The sequence below is a fragment of the Bison bison genome, unplaced genomic scaffold, assembly GCF_000754665.1.
Source record: "Bison bison bison isolate TAMUID 2011002044 unplaced genomic scaffold, Bison_UMD1.0 scf7180017864289, whole genome shotgun sequence".
NCBI classification, from domain to species: domain Eukaryota; kingdom Metazoa; phylum Chordata; class Mammalia; order Artiodactyla; family Bovidae; genus Bison; species Bison bison.
The window spans coordinates 21266012-21280533 of NW_011494861.1; the positions used below are offsets into that span (position 1 = coordinate 21266012).

At 36.8% G+C, this 14522-nt stretch overlaps 1 protein-coding gene across 5 annotated transcripts in view; it reads right to left on the minus strand.

The window, feature by feature from the left end:
• Nucleotides 1-5380: 5380 nt before the first annotated feature.
• LOC104996031 (torsin-1A-interacting protein 2-like) overlaps nt 5381-14522 on the minus strand; it is a 40318-nt gene continuing 31176 nt past the window's right edge. For 3 of the 5 annotated variants that reach the window (XM_010850162.1, XM_010850160.1, XM_010850158.1), the window contains exons 2-5: nt 13015-13158; nt 10585-11091; nt 7632-7736; nt 5381-6834 (exon numbers count right to left, since the gene is read on the minus strand). In XM_010850162.1, the coding sequence (XP_010848464.1) occupies nt 6074-6834; nt 7632-7736; nt 10585-11091; nt 13015-13048 (1407 nt within the window). In that variant the 5' untranslated portion in view covers nt 13049-13158 and the 3' untranslated portion in view covers nt 5381-6073. Of the gene's footprint in view, nt 6835-7631; nt 7737-10584; nt 11092-13014; nt 13194-14522 lie in introns of all 5 variants that reach the window. The other 2 variants (XM_010850161.1, XM_010850159.1) reach the window with 1 other exon arrangement.

A 14522-nucleotide genomic window follows, 5' to 3' on the forward strand; every position in this document is an offset into this window, starting at 1 on the left:
TCCGATCTTGAAACTCCAGTACTTTGGCCACCTCATGCGAAGAATTGACTCATTGGAAAAGACTCTGATGCTGGGAGGGATTGGGTGCAGGAGGAGAAGGGGACGACAGAGGCTGAGATGGCTGGATGGCATCACTGACTCGATGGACGTGAGTCTGAGTGAACTCCGGGAGTTGGTGATGGGCAGGGAGGCCTGGCGTGCTGTGATTCATGGGGTCGCAGATTCAGACACGACTGAGCGACTGAACTAAACTGAACCATCCCCAAACCATGTCCCTACCCATTGTCTGTGGAAAAACTGTCTTTCATGAAATCAGTCCCTGGTGCCAAAAAAGGTTGCGGACCACTGACTAAGGGATGCTGAAGGATGAGGAAACAGGTTAGATACTGAGGGTGGAGGGTCCTAGTTAAACTGGGATTCTTGTGAAAACTTTATTTTCTGAAGTACACAGATAGGCCTAGGAAGATATTCATTCTGAAGTACACAGATAGGCCTAGGAAGATATTCAGGAGCCTGACTAAAGTTTGGGCAAACAAAGAATCATTGTCAGCTTCTGTATCAAATATACCATGATCCAGAATGCAACTTCAGACATCATTTTTATAGTATACATTTAAAATTACAATTTCTACAGTAACCAAATAATTCATAGCACCTCTTTTCCTTATTAAAAATTTTCACAGTACTGATGCCTCAGTCTGTTCCAATATATTTGGAAAAGTATGTTAACATCCTCTAGTGGTGAGTTTATGAATAAGAATCAAAAAATCATGTTGCTACAAACCCACTGTGGCTGTTTGCAGAACTGAATGTTCTTTACCTTCAGGCTCGACTTATCCTTTGACTTTAGCTCTTTCCATGGAAAGCTCTTATTTTAAGACATGCTGATTCCCAAGAGTTTCTATTATTCTGAACTGTAAGAATAAATCTCAGATTTTCAAAACTCAGTTCACCCAACCCCAACACACTGAAAGATGTCTGCCCTTAAGAGTAACACAATTCCCAATCAGCACACCAAGGTTAGGAGCAATTCCCTGAGCTCTACTTATTAAGCCAAGTCCTGTTTCTCTCTTACTCAAGGTTAAGTAAAAAGAGCACATGTAGAATGCCCAAAGAGGCCACTAACTGATGGCCAAGAGCCACCTGACATTCACAGGATTCTTTGGCTCTTGAACTTACTACCAAATGAGGGCCGTCTCCCTTCCCATCACCAATGACAATATACCCATTTCTACAAACTTGCCATTTTGAGAAACAGAATCAAGAATTAGTCAACAGAGAAAAATTAAGGAGATTTATTTTTGGTAAAACCACATAATTTGAATAAGGCACATTCGTCAACATCAATGAGAAACAAATGAAAACACAATCATGGTTACATAAGGAAGAAGGGGAATACCCAGAATTTAGACATTAATATGGGCCATTTATGTTAAGTAGAAAAAAAGCAAAATGCAGTTGTTTGAAGGTCAATGTGTGCTTCTTTTATGACAGGGATGACAAACAGATTTTAATCTCCTGTAATCTGACCAACCAGAAGCAACTGCCTGGAGCTTTGGGCTTTAGAAGGCAGAGGCCAGTGTGGGCACAGAAAGAAGGTTCTGACTGCTGTGGGCGGGGGTGCCAAGCAGCGCATCTTCCTGCCTACTCGGCCCGCTGCTTCCCAAGTCCAAAATGTTCTTTCTGGTTCAGGTGACTGCTCTTAGCCAAGGACAAATTTAGTTTATGAGCCTCAATAAGGAAAAGTGGGAGATCATTTCTCAGTATAGGAACCAATCTATGGATTTTTAAAGCCATCAAAACAAACTGAAGTAAACACAGCATGTAACCCTGGAAGGAAAGGCATTGAAAACTAAATTATTTGTACCTTTACCAATTATTTACACATTAGGAGATACTGGTTGTAGGCCGTTTAGACAAGGCTATAGTGCTCTTAACTAGTTAGCAAATTTTTAAAACCAGTCGAGGAGCATTGCCATATACAGATCTGATAGGGCAGTATTTTGGAAATGAGTTTCCATAGCCCAGTCTCTGAATGAGGCAAATTTAGGCCCCACATCATCAGCTACTTTACAGCTTAAAGCCTAAAACTTAACATAATAGGAATAAGGGATATTTTAAAGTCATCTGGAAAAACTGTTTTACACAGATATTTTTAGTTAGTTCTCTCTAGAATTGGTAATACCTTCTTTGTAAATGTATTATTCAAAACAAGTATTTCCCATGTGACTCACAAGCCTCAGTATTTCATAAACTCATAGAACCCTGAAAATATTTTAAAATAATCATTTCATCATAGTTCTATGGATTATAGTATTTGTAATCATTAATAATAATCATAATACACATATAAAGACAAATATCAACAGTCCCATTGAGCAAGTGATATAGTGTCCAAGGTATTTTAATTTTGGAAAAACACAAACAGAAAATAGAACCACTATGACTTTTCAATAAATAAATTTCAAAGTGAAATATATTATGCTGATTGACAAAATATTAAAATGAAGATTAGTATTTAACTACATATTCAACATGACAGATAGATTAAAAACTGCTTTTATAAAATGATGTTGAAGGCTTTATAAAGATGTCTTACTTTTATAATTATTTTTTATTTCCAGATGATAAAAATAAGGTGTCAGGTTCCTATTTGAAAGTCCTTCTCTATCAGTAAACTGTATATAAGCTTTATTCCCATTAAATGATAATCAGATATAATGATTATATCTTCTGCTTAGGTTCTGAAGTACTGGACACCTGATTATGCTGCATAAAAACTGGTCAGATGTATGCAAATACAGTCCCAGTGAAGACTACCTTGCTGAATTACTACTTCCACATGATGAATTCGTTGTATTTTTAACATCAGTGCTCCTTACGCTTCCTATATAAATCAAACAATTAAAAACTGTGAAAGGGACAAACCCACCTCAGCAGCTAACACTGTTTACCTGGGTCTTTACCTGGAGGATGGTGGGTCACAGGCCTGCTGTACCTTACTCACCACATAAGCCTGGCAGGTTTCAGATGAAATAATATTTAAATTACTTAATTGATTTAAAAATTAGAAATAGAAACAACAGCATTGCTACCTTTGGTTTTATGAATCCCTAGAACTTCACTGCTAACCTGTGGGAACTGGAAACTCAAAATTTACCCCATGGGGAAAGACACTTAAGTCTAGAGACGGTCTATAGTTCTACCAGTTGCTTCCAGAACTCTGATATCACTCAAAGAAGTGACTTACATTAATGTATAACATAATGAGAATTGTTCTGTGATAATAATTAAACGGCAATGCTTGGATATCATGCATGGTTATCGTATGCCCACAAGTCATTGTTCGAAGTCAAGCAAACTATCACAGTAATGAAAGATGAACATAAAAGAAAATTTGAAAACTTGAAAAATGTAAAAAAAAAAAAGTACAACTGAATAGAAATTAATTTGAGTACGTTATATAATAGATTTTATTTGTACATTTAAAAAATATGAAATTTTATGCTTTAAGAATAAATCATTGTATTCATGAGAAGACCCAGAGCTAACATACTGCTTCTTTTAAAAATGATTTTTGAAATAGTGGATAGAAAACTGACAACAGTTTCAGCTGACTGCACTTTCACATTGAAGGAGACTTTTTTACGGAGTGAGTGAGTGAATGAAAGTCGCTCAGTCGTGTCTGACTCTTTGTGACCCCATGGACTATACAATCCATGGAATTCTCCAGGCCAGAATACTGAGTGGGTAGCCGTTCCCTTCTCCAGGGGATCTTCCCAACCCAGGGATCAAACCCAGGTCTCCTGTATTGCAGGTGGATTCTTTACCAGCTGAGCCACCAGGGAAGCTGTTTTTAACAAAGACCAAAGAGTTTTGTTTTTGTTTTTTTAAAGAAAAGTGACATTTGGAAATGTTTTTCTAAATTATACTGAAAGGAAATGAGGAAACACCATATTCAACTGAATGAAGAAACAATCTTTGTCTGTGATCTGAGTCACTGATGACACGTACATACTCCATACCGGCTCTTTACAGATCCGAAGTAGCACAGGTCAGCAGGCATCAGTTCTACAAGGCACCACTGGTTTTGTGAGTGAATGAATGAAAGTGATGTGATGCTAGCATCTGAGATCTAGAAATATTGAAAAAAATTGAATATGGTATATAGATTTTCCTTCCATTTCTATTGATTTTATACTGTATTGATATTGATCTTATATACACTATGTTTTAACTATTTGTTCAGGAAGGTCTCGCCTCAAATCTAGCAGAAGAGTCCTTCACAAAGGCCCCAGTGAAAATAGCTCCTTTAGGTATGTGGCCCTACACTCAATTGAGCACAGTGTCAGGTCTTGGTTGGAACAGATTTATATGTTTTTCCTGTGACAAACACTATCAAACAGATTCTTCCTCCCATATCTTTATTATCTCTCTATAGGTATCAATAAAGACCCCTATATCTGATTACTGTTTTTGAAAAACCTTCTACCCTTTAGTCACTTGACTTTGGAGGTCAAAACCTAGCTGAAATATTCGAGGTTCATGGTGATAGTTCCTAGGTATGCCATGTAATGGGTTAGATCCTTCACTAGGTCAAGATCATTTTACTAAAGTTTCTGCTTTAGGGGTGAAATGCAAATCAATAATCACTGTCTCCATAAACACTGTTCTAGAGCTTTCTTACAATCACAGAACATGATCCAACAATTAATACTAGCTGTTAAAACCTCTTAGAATCTACCTACCATTTCTACTTCCTCTCACTAAGTATAATATCTCCTGCATTTTTCTAATTGTTAACCTACTGGTTCTTCTAACTAGAAGATCAAGAAATGAACTACATTATATAATGTTCCATCACTGTACAATAAGTAAACAGTATGGTAAAGTTATGCCAACGTACCCATATAAAAACCTACTATTCAACTGGTTATTAAAATCAGTTCTGCATAAAGCATTCAAACGCATCTTAGACAATTACAGAATTTCATCAGGAGAGACAGAAATGCTGAGTAACAGAAATTAACAAATGCATAGAAATATGCTAGTAAATACAAGTTTACACATTCTGCTAATCATCTGTAGGTCTTTGTATTCTTCATAAATAGCATGTCTCTATGATAAACTTGTATTTCATCTTCTAACTACTCATGAGTTTTAATTCATTTCTTTCTACCCATTTCCTATCTTCCAAGCTGTCTTTTCCCTTAATCAGTGATTTTCAAACTTATCAGCAGAACTCTTTATTCCAATTAAATCTTATGTAGGATCCCAATATGTAAAATGGGCAAAAAAAGAACTTCTTTGATACAAAAGGGAGAGGGGCCAGTAGACGGCTTGGAAATCACTGCTCTATATCAGAAAATTGAAGCAAAGATACAGCCAGTTGCAATTTATTCATTTGCAATGATTATAAACAGTTCCCCCATCACTTCCAATTTTTAAGAACATTTCTTGAGCACAGGCTGCTTTTCCCTTAGAGCTCATTAACGGAAGAAAAACATACTGCCTTACATATAGTATTTAGGTAAATAAGTATTTGAATTCTTATTTCCTTTTTCATACTGTTCAAAAGTGCAAAAAAGCATAAGATGTAGTCCTGCAACTACGTTATTAAAATGAGTTTTAAAAATATTTAACATGTAATAGAAAATTTTTAAAAATTTTAACTGCTTTATAACTGTAATTACTTTAATCTGAGTCCAAATACTATCCACAGGCTCCTTAGAGTCTCAAGAAAACAAAAATCACTCTGTAGTTACTGTGAGAAGATTATCTTCCCATTTAATCATTCTGTCGCTCTATTTTTGGATTGGAAAAAATTCCTCAGTTGTATATACCTGATTCACTTGAAAGGCAAGGAAAGAAAGTCAGGTCAACTTTTAGCTTTGCCAAGCTTAGATTAGAAAGATTTTACAGAAAGTAAAAAATGAAAATTTCTTTTCTAAAATAAGCTTGTTTGTGCTTTCCAGGCATTTCCTCACATTCATCAACCTCCTTCCACATAAAAAGGCTTTTCAACTAACTTTCTAATAATCCCATACCGACCATAACCACCTCTGCGCTTAGCTTATACAAAGCAGCCTCGTTCTTCTATGCTCCTCACTGGCTGGACAGGCAGCACCAGGTGGGAAATACGGCTCCACAGCCCACTCAATTTGTCTGAATCCATGTGGTTAAAGGAGCTGGGAGTGTTAGAGTTGGTAAACCTCGCCCAGAGTAAATCTCGCACTTTCTCTTCGGTTTCCCTTGGGCTGACGCTTGCTTCTAATGTTTCCTCCTCCAGTAGGACGGTCAGGACCAGGGCCACATCTTTAAAGGCAGCATTCTCATGGTCACAATACTTATAGAAAATCAAGGTGGAGCCTGCAGGAAGGGATTCAAAGTGATGGACCACAGCTGCCTTCTGGCCTTTCTCAAATCCAGAGCTCAGCTCCGTGTCAACTGAATGCTTGACCTTATCACTGTCCTGCAGGGTTTTCCCAGCCCCATCAATCTGAATGGCAGAGACCTTCTGGGCAGATGTGTAGGCATCCGCGACATGGTGGCTGAGGCACTTCAGCGTCTCTCTTCCCTCTCGGGCTGCTGTGAATATGATGATGGCTGGCTCACTGGGGTGTGAGGCGTTGAGGTGCTTCTGGAGAAATTTTCGTCCTCTCTGCCACAGAAAGGAACTCTGGCCTGGAAATTTATCCTTCAGTTGGCTAAAATGAACCAAGAAAGCCTCCAAAGCTGGATTTTTGGGGACTTGCTGGGCTGGAGATGAATAGTAGCTATTAACAGAACTTAGCAAAACTATGATAAGAACCAGGAAGCAAAAAATGATGGAGCCTGTCAGAGAAAGAGAAAATAAAAGACAAAATTAGAGAGAATGAGTCAGAAATAAAGCCTGTGGCAAACTAAAAAGAGGCAGATACACTGTCAGATTTTACTGACTGCGTTGTGTTTCTTTTGCCTAAATCCTTATAATTTTTAGCTGTTGAAATCTATCAGAAATTTTTTAATTTCTTAAATTATTTAAAGATACAATATCTTTGTTAAAAGGTAAAATATAATTTATGTATATTTTTCTATATCTAATGATGTGTTTAGAAACGAACTATCAGCATATTCTTCTATTAATACCTTCTCAGAAGTATCTACTACCTATAGGCCATTTTTTCCTAAATGGTCAAAATGTAAAAATGCCACTTCAAAAGTTAATACTTTCTTTCTCACTGAAGAGGCAGCTTTAATAGGAAGCTATATTGAATATCTTTTAATAGACTATAATGGAAAATAATCTGAAAAAATATATATATATATAACTAATCACTTTATTGCCCACCTGAAATTAGCACTACATTGTAAATCAGGTTTACTTCGATCAAAAAAATGTTTCAGTTTCTTGTTTATGAAAAGACCTTCCTCCATTGGGGATTCCCATTTTGTTAAGGATGGCAAAATATTGGCTAACACACCTAAAGAAAAAATCCCTAAAACTCAATTGCTTTGTTCTAATATTACTATCAAACATTAAAAAAAAAACTTAAAACAATGCTAAAGCTGTTAAATCTGCTAGTTTTCTGGGTATTTCTCTGCAGATTTCTGAATGTGAATTACTGCAGTAAGACCACTTTTGTTCTCACCATAGCTCAAAAAACCCTTTTTATCAATCCTTCTTATGGTACCCTGGGCATTCTTCTCTTTGTTTTCTTCCAATTCTTGTGTTTCTTGTTGATGTGTCTCAGTCTCTGGAAAACAAAACAAAACATTATTATTAGGCAGTACACTAAGGAGAATGTGCATTCCTTTATACTTCTTATCAAAGCAAAGAATTTGACTGAGGATGCCATACTTCATAAAAGTTTGTTTTGTACAAAGCTAATTATTTTTCCTGTCTTTTACTTAAGGCTCACTATTCTACTTCATTCTACTTAGAAGAATAAAATAAAATGCTGTGAAATCACTTAAGGATACTGTTGTTACATCCATAATTCTTCACTAGTCCTTACATCAAGGACCAAGAAACAAGATTGCAGCCAAACCTATATGTGATTTGACAAAATGTACAGAACTAAGAAGGAATTTAAGAAATGTTAACTATACACAAGACTCAACATCACAGGGCAATGATGCTCTAATTTCAGTATTTATATTTCAGAAGGTTCCTCAACTCCCAAATATGCAAATAATAGACACTAAGTTTAAAGACAGAAGAGATTACTATACACTAATAGCTTATTTTGCAAAATAGCTTACAAAAAAGCAAGCCTGAAACTTAATGAGAGGTATATGAAACAAGGACGACAAGGTTAAGAAAATTTATGAACTATATAAAATTGCAGGTATGGGGTGTGATATCAATCTTAAAATGTGTTGGTGAAAAGGAGGCAGTGTTTTGTAGACTCTGAGCTAAATCCCTCTAGAGTCAAAATGTGTGCCTGACCCCAGCCAGGCACCTCATATAACAATGACAGCTGACTACTGCCCATAATCCTTACTACAGAAATAACTCAAATAGCATACTCTATTAACATAAAGGAGTACAGTCATCTTCACCTATAAAGAATAGTTCATTTAGTCAGATCACACCAAAATATGGGTTTTTAAAATATGTCACAGAATTTAAGGACTGAAAGGATCTGTAATGATCACCTACTCTAGCCTCCTACCTTACCTACCGTGACAAGAGGTCCAGAGATGTCAAGGGCTTTGCCCAAGGCCAAACTGAGATTAGAAAGAGGTTTCTTATCACCTGCTGCTGCCGCTGCTGCTAAGTCGCTTCCGTCGTGTCCGATTCTGTGCGTTCCCATAGACGGCAGCCCACCAGGCTCCCCAATCCCTGGGATTCTCCAGGCAAGAATACTGGAGTGGGTTGCCATTTCCTTCTCCAATGCATGAAAGGGAAAAGTGAAAGTGAAGCTGCTCAGTCATCTCTGACTCTTCACGACACCATGGACTGCAGCCCACCAGGCTCCTCCGTCCATGGGATTAGATAAGCTCATTCCATTATATTAAGCTGCTTCTCACACATTATACTGCATTTTTAAAACGATGTTTTCTTCCCCTACTCAGTGAACCTGCATACCACTGAAATTCTGATGGCACATATTGGTCCATATACAAATCCTATCATTTGCTCATTTAACAAATATTCATAAAGTCACTTCTCTGTGCCAAGAGCCACAGAAACACAATGAGTGAGACACAGCCCTTGTCTTCACTCAAGTTAATAGTAAACTAATGAAATGCATATTTGAGATCAGTCATTGACTTACACTGAAACATGGAATTCTAGTCCGCATTTAAGTCCAACAAAAACAATGTCTTACATTTTATATTCCTTTGCTCTGGCAAATAGGCATTTCAGGCTGAGCTTTTAGAGTACTTATAAAACACAAATCCACACAATCCAACTCCATAATATCACAGAAGGTAAAAGCTGGAAGAAACCAGCTGGATATCATCTTGTTCAACTTCTTCATTTCTACAAATAGGAAACTGAAGTACCAGGAAGTTGGGAGATTTGCTTAAAGTCACCCAAGTTAGGAAGTGGTAGGGCTGCAACTAGAATCCATATCTCTTGAGTTCCAGTTAAAGACTGAGCACACTGCAACTATTCTTCGTGAGGAAGCTGTTCTCCTGAATACACAGGTGGGGAAAATCAAGTACAGAGAAATAACTAATTTGCTCAAAGTCCTATAAAACTGAAATATGACTGAGTTAAGGGTACTGGCTCAGACGGTAAAGAATTTGCCTGCAATGCAGGAGACCCAGGTTCAATCCCTGGGTTGGGAAGAACTCCTGGAGGAGGGAATGGCTACCCACTCCAGTATTCTTGCCTGGAGAATCCCATGGACAGAGAAGCCTGGCGGGTTACAGTCCATGGGGTCACAAAGAATCAGACACAGACTGTAGTGACTAACACTTCACTTCAAGGGTACTATACCACTGATGCTGGTTTTTAAATATACCTATCTCTTGATTTATGTAGCATTTAGTTTCCCCCAAAATAAAAGATTTTAAAAAGTGAAAGCGAAAATATGCTCGTAAGAAATAAAGAAAAGGCTAGGGGCGAAATTTTTAAGTCATACCTGTAAAAAATAAAAAAAATCATACATACAGTAAATAAATAGAAACTGTTAGAAAATGCAGCTTATGTATAAGTGGGAAGCATCTTAATGTAGTGAGCAGAATGAGCTGGCTTGAAAGCGAAAGCATTAGTTGCTCAATTGTGTCTGACTCTGCAACCCCATGGACTATAGCCTGCTAGGCTCCTCTGTCCATGGGATTCTCCAGGCAAGAATACTGGAGTGGGTTGCATTCCCTTCTCCAGGGGATCTTCCCAACCCAGGGATTGAACCTGGATCTCTCACATTGCAGGAAGAGACTTTACCTTCTGAGCCACCAGGGAAGTCTTAGGAGATAAGAAACCTCATTTAATCTCAATGTAGTCATATCTCTTTGTGAGCTTGGGCAAGATGCAAAGGCCTTAATCCTATGAAGTAAAGAAAAGCTCTCTGAAAAGAAGGGTCCCACCTATGTTGTGTTCCCAGGACAGAACAGTACACAACAGCACAGGCTCAGGGCTTCTCTCACCTGGTGCCAGCAGTCGCCTCCTCAGTGTGTGCTGGCTCTCCAGCCCTGCACTGGAATGGCCAGGGCTCTGGGCATCCTGAGGGTCAACGACTGGCGGCTCCTGAGATGCTCCGGGTCCGTCACTGACGTGCTCAGGGAGGGCTGCAGAGCTGCCCACTATGTGTGCGTCTGTTCTTCCTACCTTGTCACTTGGAGAACACTTGGTTTCTGGATCCACAGGGTCTTCACTCAGACTCTCTGAAGGGAGCTGATGGCCTTGTTCACCCTGAAAACTCTGGCTGTTCTCACCTTCTGTATCCTTTAGATACTTCCCACAATCTGTTTCATCTGGATTTTCTGATTGAGCATCTGTATCTGTACTTCCTGGGCCAACTGTTTCTATCTCTTGGTGGTCTTTGTTAAGCCCAGGGGCAGGGTCTGGGGTCTGAGCTTCTTCAGTGGTACTTGTAGTGACTGTAGCCTCCTGAGTATTTAGTGATGGATCATTTTCCAAATCCTTTTGAGGGTCTATTGAGACAAAAATTTATAATTTTAAAAATTTCCCTATATTTTTTATTTCAACAAGGTCCCTGATTAATAAAAATATTTATATAGATTTTTATGGCTTAAGAGGCACTCTTCCTAAACATTATTTCTCTTGACTTTCACTAAAGGTGACTGATTACCCAAATTTATTATCATGCTAATCTAACAAATAATATTAATTGAAAACTATTTTGAATGGCAAACCAACTTTTGGTAATATTAAATACATCCTCTTCCCTAATGAAACAACCTAGGCAATAATCATCAATAGCAACTGAAACCATTATTCGAAAGACTGAAGAGGAATTTTATAATGAATGAACCTGGCTGACAATTCCTGAACCCACTGATGAATCTTAATACCACAAAAAGAAGGAAAATCAGACATTTCTAACTTCCCAAATTCAATGCAATAGGAAGTACACTATACTACCTATGAGGTATTCTTGCCAAACTGAAGCAGAATCTGATCAAGCTTCTAAAGCTAATTACCAGTTTCCAAGAAACACAGGGATAGAGGAATACATTAAATTATGCCTCAGGAATGTAATCAGAAAAACTCAAAATGATTGAAATTCTAAGAGACAAAAGACTCTATTTCTTTAATAACAGCAAGAAATAAAAATAAATGGCAAGAAAAGATAAAAAAAGGAGGGGTGACCGATTGACATACTTGAGACACATCCACAATGTGTGGACCACATTATAGATCCAGTGTCCCACAAACCAACTTTTAAAGAAGTATTAATGAGATAATCAGGAAAATCTGAATACCAGCTATTTGATGAGACTAAGGAATTATTGGTTCATCTTCTAGGTATGATAAAGGAATGGGGTAATGTTTTTAAAAAGGAATCTTTACCATTTAGAGATAAGTGTTCAAGTATTTTGGCTAAAATTATATGATATCTAGATTTTGCTTCAATACAATGATATGGGTATAAGGAGAAGTAAGAGAGTATAAATGAAACAGCGTTAGCCATATGTTGACAGCAGATGAAGCTGGGTCACGGAATTCATTTCATCTCTCTATTTTATATATGTTTGAATTTTCCATAATAAAGTTTAAAAAAAAAAGCAACCAAAAAGACTTATCAATGAAATGCAGTCTGTGACCCAAATGTAAAGAAAAAAAAATTAGAAACCCAACTGTGAAGAAAAAGAGATTATGAGACAATTGGAGAATGTGAATATTGGCTGTATATATGAAGAATAGTGTGGAATAACAATTTATTTTTAGGTGTGACAGAGCTATTTTGGTTCTTTTTTTTTTTTTAATGTAAAGAGATGTAAAATGTTTAAGAGATGTAAACTAAAGTACTAACAAAATTATATCATGTCTTGGATTTGCACTTAAATATTTCAAGGCAGGTAACAAGAGTAGCATTATGTAGGTAAAAGTTGAAGTTAGATGTTGAGTACATGTGACTTCATTATACTGTGCTATTTTTATATATTGAAAAATATCCTTAATAAAATATTTAAATATGCCCTTCTCTTCCAAAAAATCTATTTCATATTTTGCCTATATTTCCTATATATACACTTGGGCAGGATGAAGAATTTAAATTTCATCTTTCCTTATAATTGAAAGATCCTGCTCTCTCTATATAGCATATCACAGCTAACTTGACTTTTAAAAATATAACTCTAAAGATCTGTCTATCATACTTTTTTAAGATGTATTTTCCCAATACTACAGGAGTCTCTAAAACTTAATCTTCTTCATAATTAGGGTCTGGTATGATGGTAAAATTCAGTAAATATCAAAGAATAAGAATCATAATAAATCAAGAAATTAACTTCTTTTTTACTTCCAAACTTCAGTTTTAATCACCAGAGACTTTCTCAGCACAGCCTTAGTTTCCAACAGCACAAACTTTGTGCTGTACAAATGAGTCTTACCCTCTGGAGGATCCCTAAGTCCTCTGTCGGTCATGTTTGAGTTCTATCTCTTCAGACTCTGGGGTACTTTCTGTTAGTATCTGGATTTCCTTGTAAAGATATCTTGGTTTCTTCTTCTCCCAAGTCCCAACAGGCTCATGCTTCCTGTGGACCCAGGAAACAAGGCATATATACAGTGACTAAAACAAAATGAGAAGAATTAAAAAGACTTTTTTATTCATACATAGGAAAAATGACTAGTTCATCTTTATTTACTAAATCTGCTTAGTTTGAGTACTATTTCTTCTCTGAAACTTTTCTAGTGGATAAAAAATGTTTTCTGGCTTTCATGAGGCTCATATTCCAAATCCTAGACGATAAACAGAAAAAAAAAAGCTTCAGATTATTAACCGTTGTATAGATGACATAACCTCCTAATACATTCTAGTGTGTCTGGAAGGATGTAAAAAGAAAGAACAAGTGACCAGAATCTTTAAGGAAACACCTTTGAAACTGAAATAAAAAGTAATTCCAAGAGTAAAAATTTAAGTCAGTGCTGAGTTAATCACTGCAGATTTCCCTTATATCTTCAATTTCTGTCCCATACAAATTTCTCAGAGTTTGCCTACCAGAAACTTCCATTTTTCATTAACAAGGAACATGCACAGGGGTGACCTACAGATGAAGGTGGCTGTCTTGGTATTAGGAAGAGCAAATACACATTTGGAGTTTCATCACTAAGAGTGGTTCTCTTACAGTATTCTTTTATAAAACATGGAGACAGTTTTCTCTTTATACAATGCCCTTCTATACACTGCTCAAAGAAGTTGTTGTGTTTAGTCACTCAGTCATGTCTGACTCTTTGCAACCCCATGGACTGTAGATCAAAGAAGAATATATATCAATTATTAAAAGCTGTATACAAAAGGAATCAAAACCAGAGGTAACTTATAAGCAATAAAAACTCAATTATATCTTATAAGCAGTTGGTGCAAACGTAATTGTGGTTTGGGTTTTTTCATTTTAAATCATTATAACTAGGCTTGAATACATCTTAATTAATCAAAATAGGAACCATTACAATCAACGCATTTTTGCTAACAAGAAATAAGTTTGTTTATTCCTGTAGCAGGAAAATCTATGCTTCATGATTTGACAAACTCTTGGAAAGCATTTCTGCATTCTGTTGGTTGTGGAAGTGTTTTCCCTGCAAAAAGTTTTCAAGATGCTTGAAGAAGTGGTAGTCAGTTGGCAAGAGGTCAGGTGAATACAGCAGATGAGGCAAAACTTCAAAAATACATAGAAAATCCAGCGACAGAGGAGTCTCGTGGGCTATAGTCCATAGGGTTGCAAAGAGTTGGACACGACTAAAGCAACCAAGCACGCATGCATGCACCTCATAATAAAAACTACAAGGCACCTAGTAATGAATCTACAGCACATATACAAGGACTTTGGAGTGGGGTGAAGCTTATGGTATGTAAATTATACCTCAATAAAACTATTTTTTAAAAAAAGAACTTTTAGGG